Source organism: Ciconia boyciana, chromosome 13 (assembly GCF_034638445.1).
Source record: "Ciconia boyciana chromosome 13, ASM3463844v1, whole genome shotgun sequence".
Lineage (NCBI taxonomy): Eukaryota > Metazoa > Chordata > Aves > Ciconiiformes > Ciconiidae > Ciconia > Ciconia boyciana.
In genome coordinates, this window is record NC_132946.1 from 13,952,708 (window position 1) to 13,977,339 (window position 24,632).

Here is a 24,632-nt window from a genome sequence, read left to right on the forward strand (position 1 = left end):
TTACTGTATGATGTACATGGTTCAAGAAGTCCTGTCTGTGATAAAGAATTGTTTTAAAAATGGTTGCTGCTTTACAGGTGTTCCAGTGTTTATCAGTAGATATTTTTTTGATTCTTGTTTGTATTCCAAGTAGCTTAATTTTGGAGACCTGAATTTAGCTGTTCTCAGCTAATGCAGGTATGGACGAGTACACTGGTTTCTTTGCCTCGCTGATTTCAGTGCAATTGTGTTAGGTTTTGAAAGAGAAAGCTAGCCTCAAAAGGTGCCTTTTTTTGTATGTATATTGTTTTCTCTAGAATACAAAGTATAACTTCTTTTCTGCTTGTGTTTGCTTAACTAATATGTGGACTTGGCTAGGTGGTCCCATGGCAGCCTTTTTGGCATGAGAACAACTGGTTGGCTATTTAACATTTGAATAGTTAAACAGGAAAAGCTTTTTTTATCACTTCTTAAAAGTTTTATTTTTTCATTTTAAAAAAAAAAAGTGACTTAAAATTGCTGACAAAAAAGTGATAAAATTGTCAGTGGAGTGCTTAACTGAGAATTATAAAATTCCTGTTCTGCATTCTTTTAAGAATTCCTTGGTAAATAATGGAAGCTAACACCCGAGATTCCATATGTTTTCTATATAAAACAGTTTTTCAGCTGTGTTATTTGTTTGAAGAAAGTTGTTCTTCAGTAGACAGTATTAAATAATTAACACAGTTTAGTGCTAATTTTGGTGTCTGCTAATGTTTGGATGTTTTTAGTACAGTAACTTACATCTTCAAAGCAGTAAAGAGAAGCTGATCTTCAGAACATTTTACAACAATAATCAGCTCTTTCTCAGAGCCTAAATAATTATTTCCCGGCATTAGTTCAATACTTGGGGGTAGAAAGGTTGCTGTCAGAATGGAAAGGGAAAATAAAGGTTAAATCATATTTAAAAGTGAATGCTGAGGAAAGCCTAAACTGCTTTGGGACCTAATGGTTCTGTTGTCAAGACTGAGGAAGACTCTTGGTTCAGTCCTCTGTTAAGGCTTATTAAATTATTTTAATGATTGCTAGTGTTTTTGCTACGAAGTAGAACGCAGAGTAGCCACCTGGCAGGTGATTCGGAAAATTAAGGCTGGCCAGAAATTTAATGGCAGTGGTTTCTTGGGAGTGTCCAGGCCCCAAAATCTTTGTGGAGACTCCGGTCAAAATGGGGACACTTCGGATGTAGGGTGGGGGATTTCTGTGCCAAATGGGGGTGGGATGGGGTAAACCAACCCACGGCTGCTGCTCCTCAGGGCACCAGCCCTGAGCCTCTCGCCTGTTCAAAGCCAGGGACATCACCAAGTCCCCTATCCCAGCTAGGCACTCCTTCCACGTACAGCCACTCTGCCTGTCCTCGTTGGCTCAGTGAGGTCTTTGTAGAACGTGGAACAGTGCTAACAGATGAGGTTGGAAAATTGAGCTCATTAAGTAACAACCTCAAAAACTCCTGGGAACTATGTCTTTCAGGAATTTGGGAAACTGGTGGAGAATAGAAAACTCTGAAATCTGTGTCTTAGAGAACAAAAAAGCAGTTTCTTGTCCAGCTCATTGTAAAGCATCCCATTTAAAAAAGGCATGGTTTTTGTTTTGCTCATTCCGCGGTTGTTAATTTTAGATGAGAGCATAATTACATCTTGTTAATTACAGTGAAAACAAATGGTAAAATTAATCCAAGGTGTATGGGGGGTTTTTTTGGTAGTAGGAATCTCTTAAAATCACAGTTTACTACTATGCTTGAAACGTATGTGTTAATAAACTTAAACATAGCAAAACCTGAATTTCAGTAGAAAATAATGATTTTGCCAGCAGTGCTCCTTATATCGCTGGGAGGAAACAGTAACTGTTCCTCTGTGACCAGGACGTGCACGTGTGCATGTGTATCGGTTCACATAAAGGACTTAACAAAAAAAAAACAACCCCAAACCTTGAATGGTTTAATTGTTGTTGTCGTTTTCCCCACAGTTAATCTAGACTTGTAAAAGCGACCCTGACGTGAGGTTGGGGTTTATCAGTACTGGGCAGACCCACGCGAGCGGGCTCAGCTCTGCACCTTGCTACTGCGGCTGCTCATCCGCAGCGCGGTTCCTTGTGCAGCGCACTCCAGCGAGGAGGAAGCCGGCCAAAGCTCCAGCACTGGGCTAGTGGGCAAAGCCATCGCCTGTGGGCGTAGGGCTGGGGGGGAGCCCGGGGCTGGTGCAGCTCCCTGCCCCACACCGCCTGCATGCTTCTCGGCAACGGGGATTGTTTTGCTTGAAGTGGAAGAGAAGTGTGACTTGGGTGTGCTCTTATTTTGAATGCAAAGTGTTAAACGCTTCTGTGCTAGGTATTTTTTTTCTACAGTAAAGTTTATAGGCAGTGCAAAACTGTTCTGAGTCAGGAATCTTGGACACGGACACACCCCCCCCCCCCCCCCCCCCTTCATTTTACCCCATTTTTACACAGTGTGAACTTCAGGCTGGTAACGGGTTTTTCGGTATGAATGTTCAAAAGCTTCTTACAGAAACCCTGCATATCTACATAAGATTAGCCACCCTGAATTGAACAAAAATTGTGTTTAACCTGGTGTCTTGAGGGCTGTCAGTAGCAGATGCTTACATTAAATGTTAGGGCAGGGGAGGTACAGCGAATTCCCTTCCCTGCTGGGCTCACCCCAAGGGTGTCTGCGCCTGGCCAGGCTGCCTCTCTGCCTTTTCACCTCTCCTGATGGAATCTTCTTCCATTCATTGCTTTGCCTTCAGATGTGAATGGGGAATAATGTATGCTTTGTGTAAGTTCACTGTGCTTCTGCATCTTGAACACTGAGTGCAGCCTGGTTAACAGCCTTGCTTTCCTCCTCCATCTTAAAAAGGTATAGGAGAAGTAAAGAAGTTACAACAAGGAAAATAAATATCATAAAAGGTATCAAATGGCTGCCGTAGCAGTAATGACTAAGTAGACTAGGAAGCCTCTGTCTGGCCCTAGTGTCATGGGTAACTGAGGAGAGAGATGCTAAAAGTCTGGAGAGCACAAGTAGCAGGAGAAGGTGAGACAGAAGCAATGTAAGACCTGGAGAACATCCAATGTAACTTCAGAGGGCAGGTTGAAAACAAAAAGAAAAAGAGTTATTTTGTATAACATAGTTAAACTGTGGCACTCCTTGCTGGGTGGTGTAAATACAAGTAATGTCTACTGGCTTGCAAAGTTGGGGTGCTGCTCATAGGGCATTTTGAAATGCAGAGACACTGTCAGGAAATCCCAGAGCCATGAGATGGGGGCCTGGGAGGGTGCCCTACAGCAGTGTCCCTCCCCGTTCCTGTTCCCTTCAGCCTGCCATGGCTTCCTTTGTTGGCCGGTGGCAAACCTGCGTACTGTGCTTTGTGGACCTCCTGTTTTGCACTAGTGCTACTGGCCTTGAACCAGAGGGAGCTGGGAAGGTGTCTTGGCCTCCACAGCATCTTCTGATAACGTTTCATAGCTTTCAGAAGTTTCATGTGCAGCATGAAAAAGGATTTTATTTGTTTCCTTTAAACTTGCATTCTGGTAATTTCATGTAAAGCCCCTTGTATGGTAAGTAGTAGAAAATAATTGTTCTCTGGTGGGTTGTTTGTTTTTCCCCTCCATGCTATTCAGGATATTTGTCTGGCATATCCCGTACCCCCCCTTTAGTCACCTTTTCTCTGAAGTGAATCTAGTCTGTTTTCTCTGTCCTCATTCTTAACCTGTTAATGTGTTATATGAAGAAGTCAAACCAGCACACATGGCAGGCTTTATTTACAGTTCTTCCTTATAAACAGCATCTTTCTGCTTCCATAATATAATTCAGATTGTTGTAATATTCAGTGCACTGTGCTAATTAGAGCCCATAGTAGTTCTTTATAGAAGCACCACTTCAAGAACAATATAGTGAGATACTGTGCTTAGGAAGTCCCAAGATCTTCCAGTTGTGCATCCCAAGTGAGCAGTGTATGCATTGTGTGGCATGGCATAGATCACCAGTCTGTGTATCCAAGGATGTTTTTGCTTTTTTCTAGATTTGCCATAGGACTACCAGGTCAAGCTTGTAGATGATTTGGCTTGTGATTTCATGCTGCTTTGCTATAACGGCCACCTTTAAAACAGGTTTAGTAGTTGCGTAGTTAGCCTAAGAGGAGTAATTTTTTGTGAGCATGTTTGATTCAGACTACTATTCAGCAAAGAAGCCTGGATTTAAGCTTGTTTGGTGTTGTCAAATGAGAAGAAAATGCCATTAACTCTGCCTGCGTTCTTTTTCACAATTGTACAATAGTTTTTATTCTCCTGAATCTGATTTGTTGGCCTTTTCCTCTTCTCCCAAAAGCCTAGTCTCAGAACTACTAGCTACCTGTAACCACTCAGTCAGATTCCTGTGAACCTACTTTACATATCTATCCACTTCTCTGCACAGCAGAAAGCATAAGGAAGAAGAGGTAAAACAAGATCAACACTAGCAAATCCAGTGATAAAGGAAGACCTTTAAAAGCATTACTGAAAATAACGGGAAGAAATGCTGAAGTTGTTAGATCCTAGGTATGAGGTCTCTGATGTGCACATTGCACAGTTTCTCTAGCTTGGAGTGATCTGTCCTGTTTAAAGGTAAATTAAGGTATGAGGCTAAAAGTTAATTTTTTTTTCCCCTCCTAGTGTCTGTAAAATTAATTGCAGTGCAAAATCTGTATTATTATCCATTGTTGCTCTTTGCTAGGAAATTATTTTTGCATTTAAACTCTAACATGGACAGATCAACAGTGTTTCAACAGTCTAAAAAATCATGTCAGTATTAGGAAAAAAAGATTTAATATATTCATGCTACCTTTCCATGCTACTGCTAGTGTGAGCAAAGCTCGGCATACTTCAAGACTGAGTTCAGGAGTGAGCAGTGCAGTTAGCATTTGCTGTAAGTATGAATCCATTCTCAAACAGGATTTCAGAATCTGAAATAATGGCGAATGACTTTGTAACAAAGTAGCTACACAGAATCAGTCTACCTTCAGAGCTAGTTTGGGCAAGTGGTAGATGTAATCATAGTAGCCCATTTTTCAGAAAGAGTAAGGCAACATTTTATATTACTGTTAAATGTGCAAAACCTTTTTGCTACTTAAGAATATAGCAAGTATTCAGTCACAGTATTTACTCTAATACATGTACCCCAAAACCTTCTGAAACTGTGGACTGTACTCATCCAAAATGATACTGAAGTGAGTCCTGAAAATGTATGTAGCTGCCTGACTACTAAAAATTATGCTGGTCCAGGTGGTGAAGGTGTATGCTTCTGTATACTTTCACAAGAAAAGAGGGAGGTGCTAATGGGAGCATAATCGCCAGTCCCATAAAGTGCTCATATTATTAGCCAAATAAACTCATTTTAATTGCTATTTAATTGTCTTTTTTAAAATGCCAAGAATGTGATCACAGCGCTATAGCACGCTGGGTATAGTGTCATGTGTAAAGATAAATGCTCTGTGATGCTTGGACTGCCCTGGCTCCAGCTGAGAGTGTATCCTTTTCTTCCTTGTGTCAGAAGTTCATTTTTCTTTGAGTAGTGTTTCAGCCTTTCTAGTGATGACTGCCGAAGAGCTTAGTGTTTGTTGTTGCAAGAGATAAGTCCATTACTCAGTAAAGCAGTAAAACATAAAGAGGGGTGTGATACTGGAAAAACACATTGTTTAGGGTGTGTTCAGTAGGTTGGGACCGAGTGCCTTGTCTTCAGCAAAGATGTAATCATACTACCATCTCTGGAATGTGCAGAGACAAGATGTGACGAGTTAGGGTAGTTGCTTCTATAGCCTTGCTGCTCTAGATACAGCAAAGAGAAGGTAGTGCAAGTCCAGTAGCTCTTGCCAATAGGCCATGACACTTGTGATGCTTCAGCCTTTCCTTATCGTGGAAGAAAATAATTTGTCTTGTCAACTGTTCTAGGTACTGGTTTTTGAGTATTACATGGGAGCCAGAAGCAGTCTTCCTTCCTTTCTTCCTGATCTGATAGTTTTCTAGAAGTGTAACCTAAGCTAACAAAGCTCATCAGACTAAGAAAAGGAACTATGAAAGATTTTTCAGCAGGCCTTCTCTTGCCCTGATGACTGCTAAGTGGTTGTGGCACTGGAGAATGGGTAAAGCCAGGTTAGTGAGACAAGCAGGTTGGTATCTGTCTGATAAGTAACATCACTGTACTGAAGAAAAACTCATGCTGGTGCTGCTGTCTACCCGAAGTTATTAAACACCTGGAGTTTAAAAAGTGTATGAAAAATGTCTTAAAATGAGGAGGCTGTCTATGCAGACTCCTTCAGGAGGATTATAAAGTTGTATATATGTTGGATAATTATGGGTGTGGTGTTAGTGTCCAAACTGAACTCTGGTTCATGCAATCTTTCATTTAACACTGAATTATTCATAAAGCAATGAGTTAAACAGCTGAAAGCAGGCAGTAACTTACTCACTGTTTGTTTTAGTAAATTTTTCAGGGTGACTTCTTAAATGGCAGCTTTTGGTCCACTGAGTAATTCCATTGATGATACCCTAAGTGCTTTATACATGCCTATGAGAAGTTAATCACATTTTTAAGACTTAAAATTTTGTTTTGTAAAGCACCATCAGACTGCTTGTCTTTGAAGGTAAGCAGGTAAGTGAGTTGCTGCAGCAAATTGCCTAGTTTATAGAGCAGGTTCTGTGTAGGCTATTTGTTCTCAGCTATTTTTCTATCCACAAAGTTATTGTACCTCCCTTTTATTTTCAAATAAAGATAACTTTCTCAGTAGGATGAAGTTTCAGATACTGTTTACTTTATAGACTGGTATCAACAAGTCAAATATTACTTGTTGTTTAGTGTTCAGGAGCTTCTTAGAGTAATAACTTTGTTTTTTCTAAGAATAGAATAGCCATGAAACCTATTAATATGATTTTTGGTTTTTTTTATTCATTAGGTACATTGGTGCAATTTAAAACCAGTCTTGCCATCCTATGTTTTGTCAATGTTCTCTTTGGACAGGCAGACATAATGATAGGAATACAAGGCAACAGCAATATAATGATTGATCAATGTAATAAGTGGTGGCTGCAATGTTATTGTCTGTCTAGTCATTGCTAAATATTTTGTAGGCATGGCAGAGATGATAAGTCTGCTTCCAGGAAGTTGTCCCATCCCAGTAAAGTTTTCATCTTCATTTACTGTCTTGTGTAGCATCCTCTGCTTCTGTGGGGGATTTGCAATTCACAGTCAATAATGCAATAATTAGTTGTTTCAGGTGACAAGTAGAGGGCAAGAGACTTCCATATAATACTGTTCCTATTTTTTATAAGTTCTAATGTTGGCTACTTGCTCTTTAGTAAATAAATGTCCTTTCCACTTTCTGTATTTCTTTCTAAATTTGCTAAGGCAACTTTTGAAAGCATTGAAGACCTTTAAACCTTGTCTCCCTAGCTACAAGTCATCTTGGTTCCTATGCTCATAACACCTTTCTCCCGTAATCTGTAAGCTTGCCTCCTGATACTTCTCTAGAAGCCTTTTCCCCTTAAGACTTAGTCATTGTCCTTCATAGCTTTCTTGTTTAGAGGTTTACATTGCTAGATACACCTTTTGACACTGGATCAAGCAATGAAGAAATAATGAACCATGAAGGAAGAAAAATAATAAACAAAAGCAAATTACCCACCATTTTGCTAATGTGAGAATTAACTTTTAGCTGTAAATGCAAATTATATGATTTTTACAAGTCAGGGAAACATCTGTAGCAGCAGTTACCTACACCTTGACATCTGTCCGTAGGATCTTACGGATTTATGTACTTCCCTTTCCCCTCCTCCCATTCTACTGGCCAAATTAATCTCAGTCTCTGTTACTGTTTCATCCTTTAAAAATGTTTTAGGTGGACCGCTTTGTTTTTGGATGCCTTTTGAAAGGCAGACACACTACAGAAATTGGTTGATGCTCTTCAGGTTTTCATTACAGCAACCTAGGACTGTCTGGAAAAAATGAAACTGTGTCGAACACTTTTTTCATTTAATTCCTTTTCTCCTGAGTCCCTTTGTGCGGTAAGTGGTGTTTGTATTCTAACTGCAGGTAGGGATTAGAGGCCAAACAGTTTCTCTCACTTCTGAAAGGCTGAGTTCTTCCAGAGCAAGTGAGGGGAAATTTTTGCTTTGAACGCTTCTAGTTGTTTAAAGATTGACTGCTGTAAGTTAATTTCATTCAGATCATGGAGTTGGGAACTCGTTTGGCTAATTTTGATGTGTGTGGTGTTTTGTGTGGTGTTTGGTGTTGTGTGTGGGTTTTTTGTTTTTTTTTGTTTTGTTTTGTTTTTGGGTTGGTTGGTTTGGTTTTTTTATCCAGACTTTTGGAGACTGAATGGTATCCAGACTTTTGGAGAAGCAAGTTGCTGGAGCCCACAGGTTTTCTTCTGAGCTGTTAGTATAGTCACATAAAAAACAGTTCCACTGGTTCAATAGACTACCTGCGGACTGCTTACAGGCATGGTTTGGGGAGTCTTTGCTACAGAGAGTTGTGGAGTAACCTGTTGACATTGTTTTTTCCGGTTAAAGGCAGGTATTTATTCTTCACATTGTTCTAAGTTTCCTGTTTGCTTTCAACAAGTAATATTCTCGCTTTAAGGTTTTCTGAATGAGTCTCATCACTGTCCTCTTTGCACCACCTCAGTTCGGTAACTGCTTCAGAAAGCACTGCATTTACTGCTTGCTTTAGGAATTTTTCAGGGATGTATCTTGATATGCTGCCCAATAGTTACAATAGCAAAGATCAATTTGGTGATAAAAGAGGTGATATTTAATATAGCACTTGAAATCACTGGATGTTTCTTCATGATAATTTCTAGCAATGGTCGTTATTTTTTTTATACTTTATACTTGTGTGGTATTATCCATGCGAAACTGACATTCCGCATTATGCACTGAAGAAGCAAACTTAGAGGTTTATTTGAAATACTGCCTGATACATTTTAAAATATTTACTTTTAAAACTCTTAAAAAGAGATTATAGTATGTTCCACAATTGAAGAGGGGTTACGCAGTAAGCGCTGAGGACCAGCGGCTCAGTGGGGCTGCCCTGGGGGGCTGTTACAGGTTCCTCCACTTTCAAGCGGTCCAGTGAGTTCTGACATGGAGGTGCAAAGCTGGACCTGGACTGTGTGTTCAGCATGTAATTGATATCCTTTGATGCTGATGTAATTTGACTGCTACAAGACTGACTTTGCTCATTTTTCAGTGAGATTTACATAGCCTGACTTCATTCTTATCTCCTTCCACCTTATATTTTTGCTCAGTAAGTCACTTTTCTCAGTGTTTATTGCAGCTTCACTCATCCATTGGATTTCACACCCCAGACACCCCCCCCCCCCCAATTTATCATATTTGTACATACAGCTCTGTTTACATTTTAAAAAAACCCAAAAAAGTATTAAAAGACCTTTTAAAAACTTTTATGAAGGCTTGGGTTCTGGAATATCCATTTAATCCAGTAGCAGGGGAGAAAGTCTTGTGTTTTCAGCTTTCCCCCCCTAAAGGCAGAACCATGGATATGAAGTTTGGAGTGTCGAAGTCTTCAAGCTGCTGCCAGCAGTGAATGACTGTCTGGCTTCTCTTGGCCTGCTAATGCTACCGTTAGTGCAACTCCCTTGTCATTTCTGGGATAGCTGTGGCAGTTCTGCATGGAGGTCTATGCAAACAGTCTGTAGTGACTTGTAAAAGTCCCTGTCAGTACCAGTGATTTCCATCGTGAGGGGGTTGTACGTGATAATTGTAAGCAAGTTTTTAGTATCGCTATTACTCCTCCATTGTGGTCTCTTTCACCTCAAAAGGAATCAGAAGTATTTCATAACCCGCTAGGGAGACTGCTTCAGTTTCTCCTCTGTGGCTGCCAGATCCAAAAGCTAATGACAAGCATTATAGATAATCTTTCAAAATTTGAATACTTGGTGTGATATGAGTCATGACTGAAACTATGAAGTTAGTAGCTCGCTGTCACCATTGTTAAAATAGTAGCAGTATTCTGCCGTAATTTAATTGCTGCAATAGTGGAGTCATTCTGTAGCTTTTGTCCACATGTGACTGCAAGCACGTGTATACTGCTGAGCAATGTATCCTACATCTTAGGGAGAGATGAAATCCTGCAGTACTCCTGTCTTATAACAAGACTTATGGTGTGCCAAAAGCCACATGATCTTGACAAAATCTTTTCTGCTTTCTCATTAATAGGAAAAAAATACAACAAACTTTGAGATTTCTTCCCTGTAGATTTGAATTATTGTGAACAGTGGAACAATAGAGCAATATATCTTTCAGTGACATTAAGTTCATCTTATTAAACCAGCTAAATCCATCTGAACAGCTTTTTTTTGAGTACAATCTTTTTTAATCATTGGTGCTGTTTTTGTTCTGATTACTTAACAGTGTGGGTATTTGAGCATGATAATGTTGAGGTCATAGTCCATAACAAGGAGATTTTTTTTAATACTTTCTGTAAGGTCTGGTATCCCATGGCAAGATGGTAGTTTCAGAGGATTTTGTCCTCCTCTCCTCTTTTTCTCCTCTCCTCTTTTTCTCCTCTCCTCTTTTTCTCCTCTCCTCTTTTTCTCCTCTCCTCTTTTTCTCCTCTCCTCTTTTCTTTTCCCTTAGCATCAATTGCAATAACCATTTTGGTTTCAGGCTTTCATCTCGACACTTCAGTGACAGACTTAGTTAATGAAGGATGAGAAGTGTGCACCTGCAGAGTCATTTATATATGATCCAGTAATTTGTCTGTGTAAGGTGACTGACACTTCTTACTAACTTCCCAAACTATATTGTCATGCTCCAGTTTCTTCCAGTTGCATACATCAATTTTTAGACTGGATTTCATTTCAGCATTCAGGATCTTTCAGTAAGTGAAAGCTCTTGTTTTGCTCAAACTGACTAATATCTGAAATGCCTCTTCTTGGAAGGTGTCTTAACCTCCAAACTGCAGAGACCCCCTTTAAACACTTCAAGCTGTACTGTTTGTTTGTAATGCAGTGGCATGGGTAGATAGAAAACTGAATATACTGAATATATAGATAGAAAACTGAATATACCTTAGATGTTAAATGTTTCGGAAGAAATGGTCATCAGTATTCTTCATGTTGCCTTGCATTCCTTTTTGTAATGAGAGAATAGCTACAAAATTATATGTGTTGCATTTTGGGGAGGTAGAAAACAACTTAAGTGTTTGTCACCAAACAGTCTGACAGTGTCTAAAATTCTGGTATTGAAAGCTGTATTTATTTTATATTTTGCAGTACTGTAAAGAGTTAAAAACATTCCTTATTCATAAGGTCACTTCATGCTTTGTTGTAATACTTCCTTAATTTATGTGGTTTATGTTAACTTTTGGTTGATTAATAGACTGCATCTTTAATTTATTCCAGGGATACAATTAAAACTGGGTATTCTGGTCTAGGAACTGACAGATGACATGACTGGGGTGATGTTGACACACTGTGGTTTAAGCTGGATTAAAGACAGCAGTGTATTAAGTGGTATGTTTGGTAGGAAGGTTTTCCTGGCCAGTGTGGACAGGTACTTTTTCTTAATCCTGTATTGTATAATTTGAATAAGTCTTTGGCATCGTTTTGCTTGAGGCGAAGGAAAACATGTTTCTTGTCAAATCATACCAAGATTTAATTAATTCTTTCCTACGAGCTCTTAAGGACAACAGAGGAAAACATAAATTACCGGTTTTCAGTGCTATCGTTGGAAATAAATGTTGTCATACTGCTTGCTAGTAAATCTGTTGACAAAGGACTGTGTTTTGTTTGTGCAAAGTATTTACTGTTAGCTGAATTTTATTAGAAGTTAAAAATTTCCTTTTTTCACAGAAGCCAAAAACATTCACTAGTGTTATCTGGGTTCCATATCTGAAAGCGGTGTTACAAAATGTGTGTCAATATATGTCAGAAAAAGCAGCAGTGGCATACATCATGATTCGGTTTATCTTATCACTAAATAGCATCTCTCAGAAGCTGCCTCTGTTTATCTTTTAAGTTGATTGCTTTTGCTATGATCTCTTCTGCATTTTCTCCCCCCTCTCTGCTAACTGTTCATACTTTTGAGGAATGTAGAGCAGTATCTCATAGAAAGGTCTTTATTTTCTTAGTTAAGGACAGTTTTTTCCCCATAAAATATGGTATCAACATTTAAATTCTCTGTTAAAAGAATATTGTGTGGGCTTTTAGTGAAGAACTGACTGTTCCTCAGGTGTTTGCTTCAGTTTTTTTCTAGATACTAAGTTGCCTTGATGATTTGAACTTTAATACTAGAATTTTTAATTATTTTTATTTTTAATTTAGCGTAAGCAATTTTTGCCTTGCTGTAGGCGTGCTGTATGCTTCCAGATACAAGTGATGCAGAGGACAGCTTCCTTGTCAGACTATCACCATGCTGTTAAAAGATTAAAAAGAAAAAAAAAAAAAAGGCAAGCTGTGGAAATAAACTTAGTGACTTTTCCTTCTTACTCTTCTCTTTGTTGCTTTTCCTGTTCCTGAGTTGCAGCAGTTCAAACCTGTTTCCCCCCACCCCCCTTAATTTTGTTGTAATTAAGTTCTGTTTATTTTAACTTGCTTTTCTACCGCGCTGCAGCGATGCCAGTGCTGATAGCTGCTAGTGAGGGCTTCTGCAGCTGTATTGCTCAGGAGCCAGTCTTCTGCAAACCTTTTTCTAATAAAATCAAAACTTTAAATCATACTTGATTTTGCTTTCATGCTAATGATAAGAAATGAGAAAGGTGCGCACTGTATCGTGGGTGCTGCATGCTGTATGTTTCAGCATATACATTTCCCTCATGCCTCGGTGAGATTTGCTGCCTCCTTGTAAGCTTCCGAAAGCCGTGTTTGAGCGTTAAGTTTATGTTCTTTTGTGGCTCTAATCCAGAAGTAAGTCTCTAACCTGATCTGTTTCTGTTCGTGCTCAGGGCAGGGGTTATTAGTTCTGCGGATTTACTAGCAGAGTAAGTAATCAGAGTAGGAATGCCGGGTGTAAAGTATCTTTTCTTGTGTACTGTGAATTGGAATGGGGACAAAAGCATGTTGTGCACACCTCAGCACGGCTGTGAGGAGAGGGAGGACTGCGGAGCAACTGGTGACTGACCCTCCTTCACTTCTCGCGGGGCGTACCGTGCCTTCGGCCTTCGTTCCCTGGCTTTTAACAGACGCCGGCGAGGATCCCGCAGCGATCGCCACAGCTCGTTGCGCTTCCTGTGGCATGCGTTTGTCCCCCTCGTACAGGCGGCGGTCGGCCGCGTTCAGACGGGGACGAGCGTCTCGGCCGGTTGTTCCCGCTCCGCCGCTCCCGCAGCCGGCCAGGCACCCTCTGCGGGGCACCCCGCGCCTGCGCCTGCGGGGCCCGGCCGCGCCGGCGGCTCTGTCCAGGGTGCTGACGGGGCGCGGCGGGCGCCGGCCGCCGGGGTGCTCCCTCGGGAGCAGCTTCCTTCCCGTGGGACAGGTTGCCCGCATCCCTAGCTGCCCACGCGGTCAGCAGCTTGCCCGTGGCTTTGGGGTATAAAACTGTTCCTAGTTACAGAAATAGGCGACTTTGGGGGTTTTGTGGTGTAGTAGAATGTACAAGTTAATAGCAGGACTGGTATATCAGAGCAGCTTATCAGAGACTTTAAAGAGTGTCTTTTAAGTAGTGCTTGTCCTTGAGATGGTTGCAAGGGGTTATAGGTTTTGCAGTTTGATGATAAAAACCAGTTTATTCAAGAATATATCTGCTTCCCCGTAATCATGCTGAAATGATCCATCAGCTTTTGATGCGCAAGCAATGGAAGGAGGCGTTGTTTGGTTGTTGGATAAATCAGGAAGATGCTTGTTCAATCAAAGCAATGCGTCTTTAAAACAATGGGGTTTTAGTTCATAGAGTTGTTTCATATCTCTTGTTTTAGTGGTGTCTACATATGTTTTAAACGGTTACTGTAGCAAAACTTAATAACAATGATGGCTAGAAACTGGAAAATGTTACCTCTGAAATGTTCCTGAGATGGTAAAGGATTGCCTTTCCAATTTTCCCAAGCAAGATTTGAATCGTACTGTTACATTTGATTAAATGTTTAGGAATTTTTTTTTTTAAAAAGCAGCAACGGTGAAGAAGTCTGAAAGTAAATTGTTAATTTAGAAAGCCTGCTATTAGAAACTTGTATGTGTATAAAAATGTGGAACACCAGAAAAAGTAATTTAAAAGTTCGTTTTTATTTAGTGAGACTTGATTATGAGATGCTGACTGTAAGGCCATTTGGAAACTTAAGAATCAATTTATGTTCTTCATATTTGTATTCCACATTAATGCACGCTTTTTGCTTCATCCATAAGTATTAATCTATTTGAGGAATTTTAGACACATACCAGTACAATTGTTGTGCAGTAATTTAAGTAGATACTGTTTTGCACAAAAGTGTGCCATTGTGTCTCATAAGCACTACCTGAGACAGAAATGTTAGTATAGCTAATTAATTTTTATATTTTTTTTCTGTGTTAGCTGGAGATACAGATGATCCTCCAAGAATTACTCAAAATCCTGTTATTAATGGGAATGTAGCAATGGCTGATGGACATAACAACACGGAAGAAGACATGGAAGATGGTGAGTAAATATTTGATAAAAACATGGGGTTTGTTGGCCTCTTTCTTTCTGTGGTTTTTGAGGGCAAAATGGTCCATGTCTTACCTGTGTCCTCTGAACTGCAGCTCATTAAAAAAAATGAAACCCTCAGTAGTTATGACTGCTGGTTTTCTGCATAGGTATCCTTTTAACATAGCTATACAATAGGATTAGGCATCCGAGGGCTTGGGATTTTTTTTTCTCTTATTCTTTCTAGGTACTCATTTAAAAATTGCTGAAAGTGATACTGTCTATTGTTATATTTTGTGATACGTCCCTTTAAACGTACTGCAGCTGGTGCTTTGCTGAATAGTAATTTTGTCAGTTATGCAGTTCCTTCGGGACGTTTAGAATCCTTATCTGTCCTACTCTGTTGTTGGGTGGCAGCTGTGATCAGTTTTTCTCTTTGTATGTAAGTCAGTGGTAACTTCTGTTGAGGAACATTTTTTTCACCCCCAACTCTGATGCCCTTTTACTTGCAAATGCAAAGGAAGAAGTATGTATTGATGCCCTGTTAATAAAAGGGGACATGTGTTTTTGAAATGTTTTTGTTGGTCTATTAAATGAAAATAAGGTGTACAGTTTTTTCTGTTACAGAAGATCAAATAATTTTTAAGTAGATGTGTCTGGGCTTATTTAAAGAAAGGTAATGAGTTTGTAATTCACTTAAGTCTGTTACATTTAGTGAGGAAAATGTACAATGATATTTCTTAGGAGAGGATATGGGAGGGTCTGCTCTTGTTTTGAAGAACTAAATAAAATTTAATTGGGAGAAGGGAGACAAAATATGAGTGGGATTTGTTCCCCTCTGATTCCTTATTTCATGCTGTTCTTGTGAGACTACATTCAGGACTAGGCTTAAACATTTATTTAGATTTGTGCAAAATATTGAGTGATTTTTGTTTGAGAAAAGTCAGAGTTTGAGGTTAAAGGTCAAAAAAGTGCTTACTTTCATGTATTCAAGGAACATAGAATAGAAAATAGTAATGTTCTATGAAGAGAATATGGTTTAAATTCAGGACAAAAGCATCTCATGGTTGAATTGCCTCTATCATTGGCAAAGGTAAAGTTTCCTATGATCAGATTCTCACAATAAAGTAAAAATGAGGTCTGCTTAGCCTATGAATTTTTTTTTGTCTGATTGCCTGATGGGCTTTGATTTCTTGCTCAGAGTAACTAGCTGAGACTGAAATAGGGAATTCTGTTTTTATCAAAATCAAGTTATCTGTTATAAAGATGTTAAATGTCTTTGTCGGGCTCTGGTATTTGGAGGGTGGCAAGAGAAGATCACGTGGGTTGACACCAACTGGCAAGGACAGCTCTGTTGAACTTCTGTTCTCAGTAATGGTGTTTATAGGTTTAAAGCCTGATAGTGTTTGCTATCAGTACAGCCAGTAGATAACACATTGGTCAATTAGTACAAAAATTTGTCCAGAATTTGGTCTGTATATACTTGCACGAATTAAGCAAAAGGGACTTAAGCTTCAGAAGCAGCTGATGAAACCCAGGCTATATCAAAGATGCCAGATAATCAGATGTACACCTCTTCATTCAGAATAACATTGACTTTTTAACCAAAAAGCTGCTGTAAAACAGTTTGTTGTGTACCAATATTTGACTCATCTCAGAGAACTGGATATGAAGGTGTTGCGATAGGGAGATAGGGAGAAGAAGTATCTGAAGGTATTCGGCAAAAGGCTTTTGAAAGCTTCTGTGTTTATGGCAGCACTCATGTCTTTTTGGACTTTCAGTATGGTTGGGAGCATTGACCCACTCTGCTGTTGGACATCTTTCAGGGTTAAAATGTGATTATTAAGCAATACTCTAATAGTTCCTTATTACTATATTTGGATAAAGAGTGTCTGGCTACATCTTGGTGGTGTTATAGCTCTGCTTTGACACAGATAGAAAATAGTGTTATTGCAAAATGTTGTAATTGCAAAAACATTCCTGAAGACTTGCATCACATAAGTGGGTGATGCCTCTTTTCCAAGTCTTGTAAATCAGATTAGTTGCTTGCTGTTGCATTATTTTTACACATCGGTGCAATTGCTCTCTTGCTGTTTGTTCTCTTGCTGTCCTGGTTTGCAGTATGATGTACATGTATAATGGACAGCTTGGAGATTCACAAGATAGGAAAAATGTAGGGAGACGTTGGCCTCTTTGATAAACATGCTCTGTTTTCCATTGCTGCTGTTCATAGCAAGTGGGATCAATCTGAGCTGATAAAGAATGCATGAAGAGAATTTAGATACCTCTTCACTGAAAATCTTAATGAGTTTAATGGTTCCTGCAAAAGAGGTGAAGAGTAGGATAAAAGGTTGGTGCTTCCAGCTGGATCATAGAAACCAGCTTTCTGGTGAATTTCTGAGTTCAAGAAACTTTTGAGGTGTTTTTGTTCTTACTGCTTAGCACAAAAAAAAAAAAAAGACTGATAAGATGGGGAAAAAAGTGCTACTCTCATCGCCTTTGCTAGGCAACTAACCACAGGCATTGTGAAGAACACGGAATGGGGGCAGCTGTGGACCACCAACAGGACTTTCAGATGAGGCTGTGTTCTCCCAAGCAGTTTGACTAGAACCTGTTGTTGCTGTGTATGATGTCTTAGCAATTAAAAAGAACCAGCTGAAGGAATGTGCTATGCTTTGTACAGAGAATGACTCAATGAAGCGAGCTTTGTGAGCTGGAATAGCAGCTTCTGCAAATAAAATAAAAAATAATGAAATCGAGGTTTTGATCAAGTTTTGTTTGCAAGTGCATCAGTACTCGAAACAGCACATAGAATAAATTCCCTTAGAAGTTAAAGTTCAAACAGAAGGTCCCTAGCTAAACATAAACTCACAGCTTTGCAATTACCTACTGAAGTCTAATTTCTGTGAAGAATTGCAGAGGCTAGGAGGCTTTCAGAAGCATCAGTCTTAGCCATATGCTAGTATTGCATGCTGTATTTGGATCATTATTAAAATATTCATAGAATATTCAGCCAGTTTCTCCATTAATAATTCAGGTTCAGAATATTTTAATAACCTCAGTGTACTTTAAAGGTAGCAACATTTATTAAGAGAATAAAGAAATCTGCTTTTCTCAAAGGTTTAAACACGTAAATATGTACTTCAGTCTTAAAATGGATCATGTTCTGTATTTGAACTTCTGATCTGGAGGATCTTTGTATCAACATGTTAAATGTGACATTCATCTCATCAGGGAAAAAGTCTTTTCCACATAGCAAATGTAATCTGTTGTATGTAATTTCACCAAGCATTGTCAGCTGGGTCTGTTCTTTTTACCTTGTGTTTCAGCATCATGTGCCATATTTGTAGTTCCGGGATATATAGTCTTACTTGCCAGTCTCTACTAAATTATCCTGCTGCCAGTTGCAGCCTTCTATTGGAAACTGGTGAACGTGTTTGTGATGGTGAAAAAAGGTTTTACTTATTTATGTGCTCAGAATACTTATCACACTTACTATTTAAACTTTGTTTTTAAATATAATTCATGTTTTAATTGATTACAGTTGCTAAAGATATGGGCTTTCTGGAAGGAAAGGAAGGTTGTTATTTTGGGGGGTTGTGTTTTGTATTTTTAAGGAAACGTCTGTTTTAGGGTTGACCTTTGTTAGGAGGCTGCATTTTTCTGGAGTAGTTACTAGTGGCTGCTCAAATGTTTTACTGAGAAGAGTACCCTTCCCTGGTGAGCTCTCACGCACAGGCTTTCCTGAAAAGAAATCAAGAAATACAGGCAAACTTTCTCTGAAGCATCTGCAGATGCTGCGTGGGCTGCCTTTTTTTAGCTGACGCCGTAGCAGCGCTGCTGCATCCTTGTGCTGAAGTGCTCTGAAAGCTGCATCAAAGGAGGCAGAAAGCAAACTTGGTCGGCTCATTTTTCGGAAGCTTAGACTAAGCCCAGAAGTACCGATCTTGATCATGAATAGGGAGGCGTTCTCGAGCTGGTTTGAGATACACGTGATGCAAGACTGATTTTTAAATTGTTAACTGTTACGGATTTTTTTGATTCTGCCTGTGAATCAAGTTTGAGAGCGTACAGCTCCTTTGGCTGCAGCCTATCTGGCTCTTGGTCATAGAAGACCGGCTCTCTACTCTGTCAACAGGCAGTGAGTAGGTAAAATGGGCAGGGAACAGTTTTTACATAGGTGATACACTATTGGTTAGCTACACTTACATGCAGGGAAAAAGAGGAGAAAATAATCCTTTGAACTCTTCCATTACCCTGTGCTGTCAGCTTCCTCAGTAATGTGAAGGTCATTGCAGGTGTAGAGGAGAGGGGAAGCTGGTTTCTGCTGTAGCACTGTTACTTTCGAGAGATACTTGGGAATGCTTAGGGCTGTCAGGCTATACACAAATAAGATCAACTGTGTTGCCAAGATCAGTATCAGAAGTAGGACAACTGCTTGAAAAGAAAACAGTTTTGCAAGGGAGAAGAATGAAATCTGTCAAAGCTCCCCAGCAGTTGTGGGCAAAACTTGTTATGCATTGAAGTGTATGATCTTTACAGTGTTGCATGTTGTAATCAAGAGACTTTAATTTTTTAAGTAAGGTAGCAACCAGGGCTCACCTGATTTAAAAAAATATCACTCAACACTCTCTCTGGTGCCATGCAAAGCTTTCTGAGTGAATGACTGCTTTGCATGTACAAAAGTAATACATTTGTTGTATACTGTGTGCCTTGTCACATAATTTCATGATCTGATTTCTGGCTTGGTGTTGTACCTCAGTGCTTTTGGTTTTGGGTGTCACTGCATGTGTGACATATCTGCTTCAGTTCTGCATCACCCATGGGTGGTGTGAGAATAGCGGTCTGACCATGGGTGCTGTCTGCTGCCTTGTACGCTGCTCAGGCCTCCTTATGCCCAGTAGCAAATCTTTCCGTGTTACACAGATGATAAGTTGGAACCACAGAAAAGGAGGGGAGCGTCTCGTGCATACTCTGTACTTCATCCCTGCCCTGTAAAATTGTTGGGATAAGTTGCAGGTTTTTCCTCCCTGTATGCAATATGAGGCATGTCACAATAAAGAGAGCCCAGTCTTGTGCCATCCTGAAGCTGTCGCAGTCTCCAGCACCCTGTTATAGCTGTGTACAACAGAAGCAGAACAGATTGTGGTATATGAAGAACTGGGGATGTGGGAAGAAGGCAAAATTAGTTTAATTGTGTGTGTCAAAATAAGCTATTTAAAAAAAAAAAACCCACCAGTGTCTCATTTAATTTTGTTTTAGACCACGAAAAATCCCTAAAATTTTCACATACCACAAAGAATACAGGACCCTACTCTTGAGCTATTCTTCAGCAAACTGGTATGAAATTTTAAAGAAACCCAACAACCAATCATGGAGTTAATCTGCTTTGAAAAGATACTGTTGCAAGCACAAAACAACTAAATGGTGACTGAGTATCAATAGGGCAGTTGAACAGATTGTGAAAATCCTTTGCACATCCTGGTGCATGCAAGCAGCTGACTTAAACTGGGCTGTGAAGATACTACACAACATAGAAGAGTTAGAGTGGGCTGTGATTTACGTTGTAAAGCATTTGATGTCTCTGTCTTGCTGTGCCTGCTGCTTTTAGAAGAAACTTGAGTGGCAGCAAATTCTAGCACTAAGGAATTATTTAAGAAAATAGTGTATAAAAGGAATGCGTCTTTCAGTGCTCTGTTTTCCTGAATGGTGTTGCAGTATCTTTCAAAATGAAAAAACTGAACCTTCAGTTGCTAAGGAGTTCAGTGCCTTCCAGGGGTTGGGGTTTTTTTAGTTGCTTCCAATATCCCACTACATAAAACATGCTCATGTTGCATGATTTTTGAAAATGACGTTTTGGGGTGAAGATCATCAGGTTTTTCAAACAATTTTGTGTGCGTGTGTTACAGATACAAGTTGGCGATCAGAAGCAACGTTTCAGTTTACAGTCGAACGCTTCAACAGATTGAGCGAGTCAGTTCTCAGTCCTCCCTGCTTTGTACGGAATTTGCCATGGAAGATTATGGTTATGCCACGACTCTACCCGGACAGACCACACCAAAAAAGCGTAGGATTCTTCCTTCAATGCAATGCTGAATCTGATTCCACGTAAGACCCTTTTAATTATTGTAGAAGTCTTCATTCGATACTAGTTAATCTGTATTGCAAGAAATACAAACATCTACAAAAATTATTTTACCTAGCTTTCTGCAAGAGGAAAGAATTCTTGCAAGGGTTTGAGTCCCCTTTTCCCCCCACCTTTCTAAATCCCAAAGCATAAAAGTAATCCTCTCTTTAGGAGGAGCTAAAAGTAGCTTGTGTAGCTACAAGTTTGTGGTAGAATTTAGATATATTTCTGTTTGATTGCCCGGGAGAAGTCTTTGACTAACAGTTTTCCTGGCATGGGAAAAGTTCTGGGTTTATTTCAAACTGAAGTTCTACTGAAGCTTGTCTAACCCTGCTGAGCTATAAATCCTGCCCTGTAAAGTGTGTGAGCAGGTAACTGCTAGCAACTGAGGCAGAGCGGTGTATGAGGTAGTCATTTCCTTAAATGGAGTTCATCGCTCATCAAGCGAGATACGAACATGTACATTTTAGTCCTGCGTGCAAATCAAAATTGGCAATCTTTGACCACTTTTGTAAATAATAGGGAAATTTAAAATGTTAAATACAAATTTCTGGGGCATTACTGCAGGTTATCCAGCTAGAGTGCAGACCCCTCATAGGTATGCTTTCTAGTAGGGTAACTCTGTTCTTGCACCAAATCTCACACAACTTAGAGTTCACTCTGAATAAGTAGTTGCTCTTTTCCATCATTTTTGAGATCTAAAAGGTGAGTGCTCGGTGCAGAAGGTAAAGGAGAAAGTTGTAAGTGGTATTAACTAGTCACAGGAGAATTGATTCACACACAAGTAGTCACAGAAAAAGGATAATGGGATCTTCAAAAGTATCAACCAAGGTGCAGCTGGTGGAGCTAAGCAAGCAGTAATACCACTGCATGAGAGAGTGACAAGACCTTGTCTGAACTGATATTCAGTCTGATCGTCTTGCACAAGTGGGATGAATTTGAAGAGGAATGGCCATAAAGAAGTGCTGCTGAGAAAATTAGAGTATTGGGGAGTTTATCTTGTGGGAGAGAGGGTAGAACCACTGCCTCCTTTTCTTAGCCAAAGGCTGACTTACCACACTCTGGAGACACCAAGACTGCCTTGAGTTGGCCTACCCATCTGCACTGAAGTAGATTAGAAATAGCTCACCTTAGAGAGCAGTTGGCTTCTTAAACCACTGTTACCTGTGATTGCCCCACAGTACTTTCTTAACAACACTGTTGCCCTAAGAAAATCTCCATTCCAGCTTCACATTCATAATGTGGCTTCAGAAAGCCCCAGGGATTCATGCCCTCAATAACAATTAACTAAATCTTAACATCTAATAAGGAAAAAAAATTCCTATATGTGAAAGTAATGTACCAAAAATCCCTAACAAAAAATTTATTTTAATGACTATAAAAAGCTTGGTTTTGAATGAGTTTCCAATGTTTCTTCTGTATTTATAGGTCATGGTCTTGTCATGCACAAGCAGTTCTCAAGATAATAAACTACAAGGATGATGAAAAATCATTCAGTCGTCGTATTAGTCACTTGTTCTTTCATAAGGAAAATGACTGGGGCTTTTCCAACTTCATGGCCTGGAGTGTAAGTAATTGGACATGTATTAGTCTATTACTAGATAGGAACAGTTTTGAACTTGTACTCCTGAATACTGAGATACCTATAGAAAAGGGTAAATTGTTTCTCTCCCCCCCCCATTTTTTTGTCCTTGCTGAAGATTCTTTTTTAATTTCTTATAAAGTCTTGTACTTAATTATTGTAGATTGCTTTTACTTACGTTGTGATTTAAATATTCCCTCATTATTATTTTCTGCATATCTGAATGCTTGTTTTTTGTTTTCACTATGTGATAGTCAATGTCATTCTGAAGCAACGTAGATTTTTTTGCATTTCCATGTGTTCTTTGTATATGTGTACAGATACTTAATGCCCTATTAATACTACTAAGGCTTATCTTGAATTGAGACAGCTTTTTAAGCATTTTCAAAGGTTAATTTTTCATCTGTCTGGAATATTGTCCAGAAGCAGCAAACCCTTTGATTACTGACTCTTATTAGCCACAGAAAATTGAAATAGTACTGCAAAACCGTAAAAGCCAGGAACAAGTTTCATGTATTGAGACATTAAAAAAGAATTAAAGCGTATTAAGTTGAAAAACAGCTTTGTTGGTGTCCTTCAGTTTTTCTTCCTCACTTTATTGTTACTGAGAGCTCGGGCTTGGAAATTAAGTGATGTCTAACTGGATACAGTTATGTTGCAAGGCCCAGTTTCCATGTTCCTGTATCATTCTTGTGTTACAGGAAGTTACTGATCCTGAAAAAGGCTTTATAGAAGAGGACAAAGTTACTTTTGAAGTCTATGTTCAAGCAGATGCTCCACATGGAGTGGCGTAAGTATCTTTGTTTAAAAATAAAATTCTTAATTCTAATATTTTTATGTTGCTTGAGATTGAGTATTTTGTGTTACTAATATTTGTAGCTCTCATTAGACATTCTCGCTTTGTCATCTTTAATTGATGAATCTCACATGGCAATATTTTTCATTAGTCACATAGATATTTTTGTATAGGTTAAATTTCCATTTGCATTAGTCAGCATAAAGTTGTGGAACTTTAATTTCTGTATGAATTGATTTGTGATTTATCACCTCTGCAAATCTAGCCTCAACATTTCTGATCTTACACCTGATAAGGGTTTCAGACACAGTCAGGTGGCTCTGCTATCTGAATTGCCTTGGTTTACAGTTGTTTTAAAACAACTGCCTCATCTGAGTAATTCTATTTCATGTCACTTTTAAACAAATTGGTTGTACTGAAATGCAGACTTGCCCTTAAAAGTACAGTTTGGGTTCCAGTACACTTTCATAGTAAATAATTTTTCTGCCATATAGAATATATTAAAAAAACAAAACAAACAAACATAAAAACCCAACAACAAAATCACAAAGCATTTAATCACAGAGACTGTTACTGGCAGGCAGTAGTGAAGTGTAAGCCTGTTATTTGAACCTTAATAATGAAGAGTAGCTGATATCTACCAGCAGTGCTACCTTAGAACAAATACTCTTTATTGTAGTTAATACAAAACTACTTTGTTTTTAACTACTAACTATTTTCTAGGTGGGATTCAAAGAAGCACACAGGATATGTTGGCTTAAAGAACCAGGGAGCAACTTGTTACATGAACAGTTTGTTACAGACTTTATTTTTCACAAATCAACTACGAAAGGTAATTAATATATGAAAGAAAATGAGAATGCTAATTGAAATATCCAATATTTTATATTTATAAATGCTTCAAAACAGAGCTGTCTGTTCCTTTTGCCTCCTTTGTCCTCTTAGAGAAGTTACCACTTACATGGTGATGCACATCTTACTTTGAGGCTGAGCGCAGGAAGCTTCCTTTTATAGTTTGTTGAACATAGGCTCTTGGTTTTTGTGAAAGTATACAGAGTACCTGGTGAAGATCTGAGCTTAAGATGTGTTTCTTAGACTGTCTTATGTGTTAATGTGCTATGAATTGTTGGAGTTTAAAAAAAAAAAAAAAAGAGACTACATCTTGCAGATGAGACAGAAGTAATTTTCCTTTCTTGAAATAGTTAAAATAGCGAAGTCAGTTATGACTTCTCAGCCCATAAACAGTGTAAAAAGATAAACATGTATGACCTTTGTAGTTCATTTGTTTTATCTTTTATGTTATGCAATTGAATTTTCTATTATTATGGTTAGCATCTTTGTAGTGAAAAGCATTATAATTTCAGTAGTTTAAACAATTTTATATTTGCTTCATTCATATGTTTTTTATTTACTGTAGATGTTATTTCTTTGCTGGAAGGAAGAGCTGCTTTAAATATCAGCTTAATAAATATCTCATCCAAACCCAGGATGAAATATACTAGATAATGTATCATTTTAAAATAGTGCAATAG

The 24,632-nt window shown here is 38.9% G+C and overlaps 1 protein-coding gene across 1 annotated transcript in view; it reads left to right on the forward strand.

The window, feature by feature from the left end:
* The window catches only part of USP7 (ubiquitin specific peptidase 7), a 77,641-nt gene that overhangs the window by 18,322 nt on the left and 34,687 nt on the right, over positions 1 to 24,632 (forward strand). The window contains exons 2-6 of the mRNA XM_072877731.1: positions 14,503 to 14,607; positions 20,505 to 20,703; positions 22,151 to 22,289; positions 23,006 to 23,094; positions 23,824 to 23,932. Of these exons, the coding sequence (XP_072733832.1) occupies positions 14,503 to 14,607; positions 20,505 to 20,703; positions 22,151 to 22,289; positions 23,006 to 23,094; positions 23,824 to 23,932 (641 nt within the window). The remainder of the gene's footprint in view (positions 1 to 14,502; positions 14,608 to 20,504; positions 20,704 to 22,150; positions 22,290 to 23,005; positions 23,095 to 23,823; positions 23,933 to 24,632) is intronic.